At 42.6% G+C, this 12,677-nt stretch overlaps 1 protein-coding gene across 1 annotated transcript; it reads right to left on the bottom strand.

Annotated features, from left to right (window-relative positions):
- Positions 1-8,070: 8,070 nt before the first annotated feature.
- Positions 8,071-9,156, bottom strand: phlda2 (pleckstrin homology-like domain, family A, member 2). The gene is made up of 2 exons (XM_018664405.2): positions 8,570-9,156; positions 8,071-8,434 (listed from the first exon to the last, which is right to left on the bottom strand). Exon 1 carries the CDS (start codon positions 9,026-9,028, stop codon positions 8,612-8,614), a length of 417 nt encoding a protein of 138 aa, XP_018519921.1. The 5' UTR covers positions 9,029-9,156; the 3' UTR covers positions 8,071-8,434; positions 8,570-8,611.
- Positions 9,157-12,677: the final 3,521 nt, after the last annotated feature.

Here is a 12,677-nt window from a genome sequence, read left to right as displayed (position 1 = left end):
GGTTAAAATGTTAAACGTCCTACAAATGAGGTCCCATATTTCTATATGTATAGTGGATTCACAAGTGTAATATATCTGTACACCGTTGATGTGTGCTTGTGCTGCATTTTAAGTGCGCTGTCTAATTTGATTAATGCTGACCTCCAACACAACCATAGCCTATTTGGCAAAAGGTTGCCCCTGTGCTCAGTCTCAGGGCAGCGTGTGGACAGAGGGGACCATTGTGATTTCCCCTGCTTCTTGGGAAAGACCCTTGAGCAATGAAAAACAGGATTTCCTCTTATTTTAGGCTTTAGTCTTCCCGTTTCCTTTTTCTATAGGGAATTTATAAAAGCAGCCACTTACAGCTGTGTTATGTCGGATAAATTCAACCCCTGGCAGCAGCAGGTTTGATAAGGCCGGAGTATCTTGTGACTGACCATTTGGAGTTTTTATCAGCAATTCTGTCAACATTTCAGATTTTTCAACATATGATAGACCTTTTCAGTGCTGACATTTTGACTTGTGAAATGAAAAGCACAGGTGTAATTAATTACATAAATGCTGGCGTTCCTCCATTTAGGTGTTCCAGTACAAATGGAGCCATCATTATGGTAATTAACTCCACCTGTGCCTTTCCTGCTGTGATGCACCACGATGTCAAACATGACAAAGGTCTTGATGCTCAAATGCTCAAAAGGCAAAATCTAAATTTCTACCCTTTCTGCTTGTTAGCTAGTACTCGAATTGCAAAGTGACTTCCTGCTGGGTTTCACATTTTAGCTAACATTAAAATGTCATTAGTGCTGATGTGCTGAATGTTAATTATCCATATAAACAGCTACGATTTTGCAGCTGTGCTAGCCACTTTGCAAGACCAAAGACAGAGCTAAAAGGAGAGTGAAAGTTGGACATACATTTGTCATTTGGACCAACAAATGAATCAATGTTGCTCCATATCTGCTGGATGGATAACTTTAGTACATGGTGATAATATGTCAGTGTTGTGTTTTCACCTTGTTGCACTGCTTTTGCTATTGCCACCATTTCCACCTCAGTGATAGCCTGCTTCTAATATTACTGCTAAAGCCAGTGCTACAACAGCAACCACTACTTTATTTCTACAAATATTAACATTAACTATGGTTTATTACGGCTTGGGTTTTGGTAGCTCATTTGTTCTTAATACTGTAACTTTGCACTAAACTTACAACCTAAATGTTCATCTGACCAGTGTGTTACTCAGTGTCTCTGTGTCTTCCTGTCTGCTTTTTAGCTTTCCATCCATCCATCCATCCATCCATCCATCCATCCATTCATAGATCAACCCACACAGGCGTCCAGCTCCTGGGTGGCTGCTGAGAGATCACATCCCCACAGCGAAAGTATGCAGACTCGGAAACACAAGCCTACACCCTGATCAGCGGTGATTAAAACACCCTCCGCAGTGTCTTTGAACAATACACCTCTGCTGTGTCCTGCTATGATTGATGGAGACATTTGTTGCTGGGTCAATACCAAACTGCTGAAGTGATCAGGGAGCTGGAGCCAAGCAGCAAAACAATATGTAGGACCTGGGACTGCAGGAATGCATTGTGTGAGAACCTGTACTCTTATAAATGGGACTTTCCAGCTTCCCCAGCCTGTTCTTTGTTATCCTATCACACTGACAAAGACAATTTCAGATGAACAGCTTTCATTTTCCTGTTGCACAGCACTAAATATCAAGAACTGCAAAACTCTCCTGTTCTAGCAAAAGTTTGCAAAGATGAAGGAATCTTTCCATTGTTTTCATATTAATTGTAAAACTACAAATACCATATAATTCTGTAAAAATATTCTTAATCCTATGTATTTTGTGCACAAAATGTCAAAACTGACAAACCTTATGCTGCCACACAGGAAATGTCACTTTAAGGTTCACGTAATAGAAATGAAAACATTTCTTCAACAAATTATGGAACAAATGTTATACTATACAGTTCAAATGTATATGTTTAATACACTAAAAACAGTGCGTTGACAGAGAGGAGATAAATTGAAAATCATTCAGCAGACTGTTTGTGCAGGGTGTAGTGTCCCTGTTGAAATATCAGTTGATTAGTTTGTACCTGGCATGTGGTTGGCTTTGGTGTGGCATGGGGGAATTCCTGCATCCATTTTTTTCCCTCTTAGCCAACTCCTCTTCTGTTACTTGTAATAATCTCCATGCTGGAATTTTCCCTCCCTCCCTTTATGTGCTCATTTATCTTTCTTTCTCTTTTACCCACTTTCCCCTTGTGTAATATCTGCGGTGAACTAATTTCCTCTTGGCTTGATAACAGCTCTGGACCCGGGGTCATGATTACAGGTTATTACAGCCATTCATTTCACGTTCAGTTTCATGTCAGGCAAAGCTGATCATATTGCTGCCTTATTTGCTGCACCAGCAATCTGATGTAACTTACACATGTGAGTTACAATCAGCTGCTCTGGGGTTATTTAGTGGTACTTTGAAGAAATCACAGGGTGTCGCCAGCACTTTGCCCTCAGATTCCCTGTTTAGTTTCTATCTTTCATTTCTTTTTGAGGCTTTGTCACTGCTCTGTTTTCTTCATCTGTCCAGCCATCACTGCTTCAAGTTACCCATGTCTTGTTCTGTTGATTGCAACAGCAAGCATTGCCAGAAATATAAAACACATCACTTTACGGAAGGCAGTGTGTTGATGAAATAAAAAGTTTCTATTAACAGTGTCTTTTGGATGAATGGCATGCCTTAATGACAACAAAACAGGATAGATTAATTTACTTCAATAAAAGAATAGCAGGATTTTCCCATCTGGTTGTCTGATTATGTTTATAGCTGAAAAAGCTTCATATCGATTTAATTTTAAGGATAAAAATCTGCTTAGTTTCTGTTATTCCATAATAAGTCTCATCCAGTGATTTGGGTTCCACAGACATTTGCTAATACAAAAATGCTGTGGTCTGAATAATGTCTCACATGAGACTTCCTGGGAAATGTAATGTTATTGTAATCTGTTCTTGCTCATCTCTTCACACACCCACTCAGGCAGGTGCGGGTAACTAAACCTCCCCTCAGGAGCCCAGTTAGACCGTGATCAGGCTCCCGAACCCCAGCTGCTCTGCTCCTCTGCTGCTCACAGTCCCATCTTCCACTGTGATCCACATCTCTCCGTTACTGACATACTAAAGAGAGGTCCACCCAAATTAAATCACTTATCTCTGGCAGTATGTGGGTTTGTTTGAAGACCAATCTAATCTCTGAGATTTCTGCCACTAGGGGAGATGGCGAAACATCTATCAGATGGATTGGCACAATTTTCCTCTTTGCGCAGACATTCATGGTTCCCATGTGATGTACCCTTTTCCTATAGCGCCGCCATGTGATTCACATTTATGGTTTTGGAAAAAAGATTTTCTATGACTCTTAATGTCCTTCTTCAGAATGAATTGTAAGCTCATTGGTGATCTTCTGACTTTTCTTTTAGAGCCACCATTCTTTTAAAAAGCTGAATTTGTCCAGTATTGTGATCAAATACCTGCAAAACGAATGACGTTCCCAATGACGTTAACCAACTCAAATCTGAAGTTTTAAGGTAACTCTTTCTTATACTAATGTGTTGCTTTCTCCCTCGAGTGTACGTGGAGCCCTCTCGTCCTCGGCCGTCCGCCCCCTCGCTGCCTTGTAGACATTCCTAACAGCGTCTCCTCTCTCTGTCTGAGGCTTCTCTCCGGACAGCTGGGTCTTAAGCAACATGATCCCTGCTCAGCTCTGCAGCCCCCGCTGACACTTTGTGTGTATATATACAGCATGTGTGTGTGTGGTTTTGTACATCCAATACACACGCATGTCTTAGATATGAGAGGTGCCACATTCATGAGATTCTCTGTGAAAAACAGGCCTACAAAGAGAGATACTCTGTCTATATTTGGGAAAATATCACTTTACTCTGACATATGTAGAGTTTTAGTTGTTTTTGTTGTAGAGTTTTTACTATATTTAAAGTGTAGCGGATGTGGTCTAGACATACACAGCTATTAGGGAATGTCTCACAAACAAAAAACGACAAATCACCATTCTCATGGGAAGCTGCAGTGTTGAAATCCCCAAAAATCTTATCATGTCACATGATTTCCAACATGAGCTTTTAAAAATCGTTCGGTGACAGTGTGTGTGACACAAAACTTTTTGTGATTGTTGGCGACATTCAATGTTGCTCCCTAGCCTCTGAGGTTATTTGAGTTACAGGTTTGTGATAGTCAAAATCACAGCCAGCGAGTGGGCACACAGAGCTGAAGATGCAGATCTGGGGAGTTCTTTCCCCATGACTCAGCAGACAGAAATGGATGTCCGATAAAAAAAAAAAACCAAACACTGTTGTCATGGCTACAGACGATTAGGAGAATGACGCCTTTGTGGATAAGATGAGGGAGGGGATTCATCCAATTTATCCACAATACAAGATCTGGGAATCAGATGACCTTTATTTGGATGAAGGAATGATAAACGGGAAACAGCAGTGAACCATGGAGAGCTGGACTCTGGTCAGGCACTCAAGATTTATATTTCCCCCTTTTCAGCCCAAATTTAACTCTCGCAAAAGTTCAGCTTTCCAAAGAAACTCAGTGACTTCACATAACCGTAGCAACGTCTGGAGGGCGTGTGTCTGTCTTTGTATTTTCTGAGGTATGTATTCAGGTATGCACTCACCTGAGCCATGTGTCACCTCGTGAAATACCTGCAGAGGCTCTTTCCAGTAAAATGAGCCTGTGAATAGCGCTTCACTGAGATAATCGCATTCCTATGGTTTGAGAAAAAGAAACAAATGATATAGTACGGCTTCAGTGTTTCAAGCTCATCAAAGAACAATAACCGTAAGTCACTATCAGGGGTGCTGCCGGGGATTTTCCATGAAAGGATATCACTTTGGGCCCCACCATCCCAACACCACAGACCACGGCAACCCTGAAAAAAACAGAGAAGAAAAACAAACTGTTAGTTTCACTAGTATATTGTAAATAAAATTCTCTATTAATGATGATAGATTAATAATTTCACATATTCAAAAAAATGGGCCCTGTCAGTCTCAGGCCCTCTGAATCATCTCTCTTGCCCTTGGCAATTAATATACACTAGTGGTATGACACAGATCTTGGCGGTTGTTTGTAATCAAACTATCTCACGAGGCTTTGCCTAATATCCTGGTGGTCTCTGCTGTTTGGGTTTTAAGAGGTTTTTATTTACACGAAGCACTAGCGCTGTGTCCTGCTGGCGTCAGATTGGACTCTGACGGGAAGAGCGAGTGAGGAAATGACACAACATAGAGAATAGAGGGTCCTGTTGGCTTATAGGAAGCAGAGCGATACCCTCATTCAGCGTGGGGAGCTGCACTGAGTCATGACGCATACCTCAGCAAACCTGTAAGTTACGCACTGAGGTGAAGCGATGTGGTCTTAACACACTTTTCATTTCAGAAAGAGGATGAATCTGCCATGATTAAATCTTTGCATTTGTCAAACTTAGCTACAAAGTAAATTTAACAATCTCCCTCAACAACTGGAGCTGACACAGGCGTTATCCTGTAATCTAAGTGTGTAACTTAAGTCACGTAACAACAAAACTGACAAGAGTGAAGAAGGCTGATGAGAAGTAGCTGAAAGATTTGAAAAGCTAGTGAGTGGACTTTTGGTCCCAAAGGTCTGAAATGGACATCCATGATTAAATGTGCCATTTGGAAGAGCCAGCATGTAAAACAAGCCCATTCAATTTTAAGTGTTGGTATAGTGTTAAAGACATGAGTCAACCTTTTAAACCCACTAAATACAAGTGTAGAATGTAAACTCCTCTTCAGGTCACTAAAACCCCCAAACTTTCAGACATAATGCTGAAGATGTGACCTCAGTGTCCTCAGTTTTAGCTGTAGCCCTGCGTGTGAATGAGAGGAATTATTTACAACTGCATCACATTCTCTCACATTTCACCTTTTCATTCTGTCCTATATTTTCCTTCCTGGCTATGTCGCACTATGACGCAGTGTTCCGGAGCAGTTTCATCATGTTGAGGCAAACTATGTTTTTAAGGTGGCAGTGTAAAAGATTGCCTATACAGATTAATGTCTTGAGGTATTGTGCTGTTTAGAAATTGAGAGAAGTGTGTGTGGGAGTGCTGTAAATGATGAAATGGAGTGAGACGTGTTACTTCTGGCCACCAACCTTCACCTCACAGCACCCTGCTCAGCTGTTACTCCATACACACAGCATCCCCATGTTTACAATAAACACCTCTGAATCACTAGTTTTGTCCTGCTCTGTTAAAAACTGAAGATAAGTCAAAGATGTGTACACGGGTCACAGCCCTGCACACACACATGCCTCACATCCACTCCATTTATTGCATTTATCCTCTCCTTAAGAACATAACAATGTATTCACTGTTGCTCCACCAGCATAATAACGGCCTATGGAGTGATGACGCCCAGGCTCCAAGTATGACCTGAGTGTGTGCCAGTGCTGCGTCAGAGGATGTTTATACAGCCTGAGATCAGAGAGGAAAACGTAGTGTGTATGTCCCTCCGGTTGGCGGTGTGGGTGCAGACCAGTGAGGAAATAAAGACGACGACTTTACACTCTGTGGCCAGATGTTTAGTAGATCATGACGTCTGCTATCAACCTCTGAAACCGCTGCTAGGACTCATGTGGAGTATTTCGGGAGCTGCTTAAACAAGAAACGTCTGCTTCAAAATGTTATGAAAAAATAGGATGTTGTTGTCCGAAAAAAGCTTCTCGCGGTGAAAACCCCTGTGTGGCCTTTAGCTCAGGGTGTGTGTGTGTGAGATTAAAGTGGTGCCAATTTGTGAAGCAGTATTTTTAGAAAGGAGGCCCATCCGCTCTGGTAATACTCCTCAGATCAGTCTAACCCTTTCATGCGTTCATTGTAGTGTGATCCCACTTCAAAGCTGCATGCAGGAACGGGATGGGGATAGGGGGAGGGAGGTGTGTGTGTGTGTGTGTGTGTGTGTGTGTGTGTGTGTGTGTGTGTGTGATTCTGCCATACACTTCGTTACTGCTGGCCACAGACTCTGTGTTCTGTCACCTATGACCTTTGGACATTTGTGCTCATAACACACTTCCACTCCACAAAATCCACAGCCAGAGGTATTTATGCACAGGAGGGATCAGAAAATTATTCCCTCAAATTAACAAGTGTGTCTATGTCTCTACAAGACATCCTGCAGTCTATCTACATATAAAGCTTCTGACCTATTAATGTGCCTGACCAACACTGGGCTAATCAATATATCAATATATCAATATACAGCTGATTTAAAATAATTACTTGTTTCACATCAGCTTTTTAACCTGCATTTTATGATATCTTGTTTGTAGGTCTTGTAAGATTTTTAGAATATGACTAAAGCCTTGCTCACTGGGTTTATAACAGTAATTAAATGGGTGTGTGCCCATGGTGTCACATTATATCCACTGACACAGCCCTCATGTCATGATAGCAGGACAGTAAAGGAGACTTCCTGTGTGTTCTCTCTGCCTTATAAAGAAAACAGGAGTCCGATAAGGAGCTTGCAGAGGAACTTGTCATCTGAGCACTTGTTAGAAAGTTTCTTAAAACCAATACACTAAACAAGTAACAAGGCAAGTCAGTTTCTTAAATGGAACTTTTTCGCATTTCCTTTCCCACAGTGGCTATCTACAAACCTACCACACCTCAGAAACAGTTAAGGTGTGTTCAAAGGTGCCACTGAGTCTTTCAAGTGTCCTGTGCTGCTGAGTAAGTCGGCTCCCTTATCAGTTATGACTCAAGCCTGAAACACTCCCGCTGACAATAAAGAGTCACATTCCACCTGACAGCAGAGAGGAAAGGGACTTTCCTGTCCCCCACTCCCTTTTTACTTTTGCACGCTTGGCATTTACTAAGAAATACTTGTGATGAAAAGTGTCCCTGACTGTCAAATATACTGTTACTGACTCTATAATGTTGCAATGAGACACTGACAGACCTTGACAGCAAGTGGAAAAATATCTATAGTTGAAAAGAAATAAATAGAAAGAAATGTGGAAGACAGCATGAGGTTATGTCAAAAAATGCATGAATATTTATTCAAATAAATACACTGACACACTCAACACACATTGAAATAGTAAATAATTTAAACAACAGAAGCCGTTTGCCAGTAACACCATATCCTGGAAACAAATAAATTAACATCATGGTTTTAGGAGTCATTCCTCCCAGGAGAGCAAGCTTGAAATAGTTTTGACAATTCAAGGATTCAGTCCTGCGTGTGGAGTTTCTGAAAATCTCTCTGTCTGCCGGTTTAGATCAGTTGTCCCGTCTCTCCGAGAGCTCAGTCCTCAACAATCCTTCATCTCTGGACCGGATGACCTCGTCTTCCTTTTTGGTCCGCGTATTATTTCTTTATGGTCCACATTGACACTGGAAGGAGATTAAAAAGAAACACGACATTAGTTTCGAGTTTTCTCCCCCTGTGTTCAGCTGCAGGTCAGGTTTTATTTTTACTCATTTATATTCATATATCATGTCGGCTATGTGTCATGGTGCGTCTCTCACCATATTAGGAGTGGTTAAGTGGCAGAGTCCCCCCTCAGCGGCTCAGGGCGCCCTCGCCATGCGCCTCTCCTGCTGCCCGGGCGACGCACTCTCGTTGTCCTGCCGTGTTTTAAAGTCCTGGATGGCCTTTCTGTTCTGGTAATCGATCAGGGCCATTGTGATCACCGCGTTCCAGCAGTTCTCCTCTCCGGAGCACCGGAAATCGATCTCCTTATTGTCTGTGGTTACGATGGTGAAGTAGACGAACTTGCCGGTGCGCTCCACGCAGTCCACCTTCTTGATGGACTGCAGCTTGAGCTCCTTGCCCTTGGTGCGCTTCTGCGTGTCTGCGTAAATGTTGAGGCTGTCCGTGGTCAGGACGCACGTCTTCCTCTTCCAGAACTGGAGCAGGTTGTCGCTCCTCTTCTCCAGCTCTCCCTCCTTGAGAACCTGGCAGATCTCCGCCGCTGACATTTTCATTGTTCACGTCGGGCAGGTTTGTGGAAACCCCTGCTTCCCTGTTGTGTCGTCCGAGGAGCCCGAGGAAGGAGCTTCTCTAAAAGGGTTTTGATAATCCAGAGCGGCGTTGTGAATGAAAGAAGGTGGCAGAGGACTTTTTATAGTCTACTCTAGCCTGGGCCCTTCCCACTTGACGTCAGATGGTTTGGGAATGCATCAACAGTTGCCAGTGGAGTAATTCAAGGCTGCGTGTGGGCGGAAGCTGCGGCGCAGTAGGGGGAGAGGGCAAAGGAAGTCCTAACGTGGAACTAATTACACTTCCAACATGTTAATTAGTAATCCACATCCTCCTGCGGAGATTAGTCCAAATATTTGCCCACTGCGCAGCAAGTGATTCAGTCTGATGTGGTTAATTACCAGATGTGCACAATGCACACAGCTGAGCACATGCGTAAAAGTCTGCCTGGCCCCGTAAACCATTAATATCAACTATAATGTCAGATAATTCCCTGTTTAAGTTTATGATCCACACTTTTTCCATGCTTGGTAACTCATTCCCTTTATAACCCTCATCTGCGCCACCTCGCTCTCTAGTGATTCCTTTAAAATGTAACCTCTCAGACACATCAGTGGTGTTTTACATAAACTCTGCCCTTCTTGCCTGTGCATGTCAAGCCACTGAAATGCACCAAAACAGCGCACAAGCACAGTTTCCATTCAGCGAGGAGCGAGACTTCACCAGACTGTAACGTCAGCTGTTATTAAAGGAGTAATAGGTTATAAGTAGTTAAGTAAGGTAGTCATGCAGTGCTGTGGCAGATACGGAGCCTAACACGTGTTCAGGCTCAGCAAAAATGATGTAAAACCAAAAGAAGCTGAGAAACAACTGTTCAGTCTTACAAATACTGCAGTCACATTTTCTTTCTTTACATATTCTCAGTTTCAGTTGATGCAAACAGCTTAAAACTGTGGCTGCTCCTGCCAGACCCCACACAGTAGAAAGTACGAGGTCTGCGTATAAGGCTGCACCTCATAATTGCGTTAATATATATCAGTGTATGGTTCAGTTGTATACCAAACATTACAGTAGTTTGTCTCATTTTCATTGCTATTATTACAAAAACATGGCTTCATATGACAGGAAACCATGACTTATCTTAATACATAAAAACACCACATTTCTGTTTCTGTTTTTTTTTTTCCCTCAAACTATAAAAACTTCTTAACTACTCAGGATGTCTGCTGATATGTGTTTATACAGAAACTTCATTTAATGAGCTGTGTGAACTCTCAGTAGTACATTTCAGCACATCATCATCATACATCATTTCAACTCCAAAGACTTCAAGTCATGTAAATAATTTCTGATCTGGTCTGAAAATAAAAACGAGAAATTCCAGTGCAGTGAAAGAATGAGAGGAGGGTGGAAAAAGAAAAGTCAGCTATCATTATGCGCTGATTTTACAGCTGTCACATGATTCTGCTACAGCTTGAGGCAGCAGTGACCAAAAATGAAAGCTGTATTGAACGACTCAGATGGCCTTTAATATTGTTGTACAGGTGTTTCCACTCTGTTATCATCCTCATATCTGCCACTCCCAGGCTGAACCCCCTCCCAACCAAACTGACTGACTCAGGCCTGGTTAATCGTGTCAGTCTGACAGTAGCAGACTTTTTGCTTGTGTATCACTGAGCTCCTGGAGCCTGTGTGAATCAGCAGGAGGTGGTGGTAAGGAGGCAGATGTCATCGAGTCCACCCCCACCCCTCAGCCTGTCCTGACCCCGGCGTCCGGTTCAGATACACACATCACATGTGTATCACCCACTTCAGACAGCCTGAAGTGGGTGATCTCTCTGCTTCTCTATCAGTCTCCCCTCGCAGACATTTTGGAAACACCCAGTCTCCCCCAGTTTCCCCCAGGAAGTGAAATGTCACTGTGGACTTCCACCCTCTCCAACCCTCACACCAGTTCTCCAGCAATTATACAAATTACTGGGTGACCTTTTGAGGGAATAAAATTACCTTGCATCCCATAGAGTTAGAGGACCACCCACGAAACTTCACACATCAACACCATCCAAGATGTTACAGACACAGGCGGCAACAAAGGCCGCAGTGAATCAGCTCGACAACCAGTCTGCCATGAGTGACCCCCGCACGAGTGCTGACACTGGAGCGGGATGTGGCAGCCGTGTGTGTAATCCTCCGATCTCAAAGAAAAGGAAACCACATATGTGTACTGAGTCAAACAGCACGCCAGCTTCTGTTGAGGTGCACCACTGCCTCTTCTCCTCCTCACTTTTGTTTTAGGGGCTTTCCTTTTTGTTGCCTGGTGATGTGTGATGTGTGATGTGTGTGTGTGTGTGTGTGTGCAATGTGTACATATGCATATATGTGGGTTTTTGTTTGAAGGAATATTGTGGTGGAGCCTTGCAGACATGCCCGGGCAGTGACTCAACGAGCAGTGAAGCACCTTACTTCAGAAGAGTTTGCTTACTAAAGGAGGGCCCAGGTGTGTGTGTCGTAGTGTTATGCATGTGTGTGTGTAGTGAAAATGTTGTGTCTATCCGTGTGCTTAAGGAGCATTGCGTATTTTTCTTGAGAACAGGGTTGGGGACTAATGAATTAGAGGTATTAATGTACTGTTGTAATGCTTGATGGTGGAGGAGGCAGAAATGAGACAACTACACTGAGTTTGAAGAAGCAGTAATGGGTGGTAAACAGAAAGCAGACATCATGAGTTACACTTTGGAATAAGTACGACCCACATTCAGACAGTACAGTCAGTTTTCTCTACTCTGAGTGTTGTGGGTCTTGAATCCCTTTAGACACATTAAACATCAGAAACCGCATAGTGTGACTGCGGAGTTACAGCAGCTGTAAAACTCGAATGTGTCACTGTTTTCCTTGCTTCTCCCACTTGTGGGAAAGTACATGTATTTCTGGAGGGAATCAGACTGTGTGATGGATGTGTGGAGGTGTGTTGTGACAATGCTGGGTTCATATCAGTGCCCTCCGGTTCTCACTGTTCTCACAGACAAAACAAACCCCTCCAGAGAGGAAATAAGATAATGTCTCAGCCGGGGAGGGTTTTAATCACAAAAAAATGGACAGATAGACTGTGAGTAACTGACCACAAGGGTTAAAAGATCTTCATGCCTTCTGTTCTTCTCTTTTAAAAAAAAAAAACTTGTTTACCTTCGTGTGATGGAACTTTGCAGCCACGGGCACATAGGTGTGACAAGACAGCAGGTGGAAGGACCAGAAAGGCCCAGAGTTTGGTTGTCATGTTGAGACATGAAGCTGCTGTTTACTGTGATTCACAGCACACAGAACAGACTGCAATACAGGAGATGTCAACTCACTGAACCCCACTGGAATTAATTAGTGTTATTCTGAAAATAAGTCAGTGTTTATCCTGTATAACAGGCCTGAAAAACTCTGATAATAAAACCCAGTAAACATAATCTGCCACAGGAACTGAGAAGGAGGAAATTGATAAAAGAGACACAGCAGCAATAAAGTGTAAATAAAATGTGGACTCTACAAACGGTCCCAGCAGTTAAGCGTATGACACACAGAACTCAGACTGCAATACACTGCAATGTATATATATATATATATATATATATATATATATATATATATATATATATATGACAGTAGCAT

The sequence above is a fragment of the Lates calcarifer genome, linkage group LG10, assembly GCF_001640805.2.
Source record: "Lates calcarifer isolate ASB-BC8 linkage group LG10, TLL_Latcal_v3, whole genome shotgun sequence".
NCBI classification, from domain to species: Eukaryota; Metazoa; Chordata; class Actinopteri; family Centropomidae; genus Lates; species Lates calcarifer.
The sequence above is the reverse complement of the archived record's forward strand: the minus strand, read 5'-3'. Positions and strand labels throughout refer to the sequence as shown.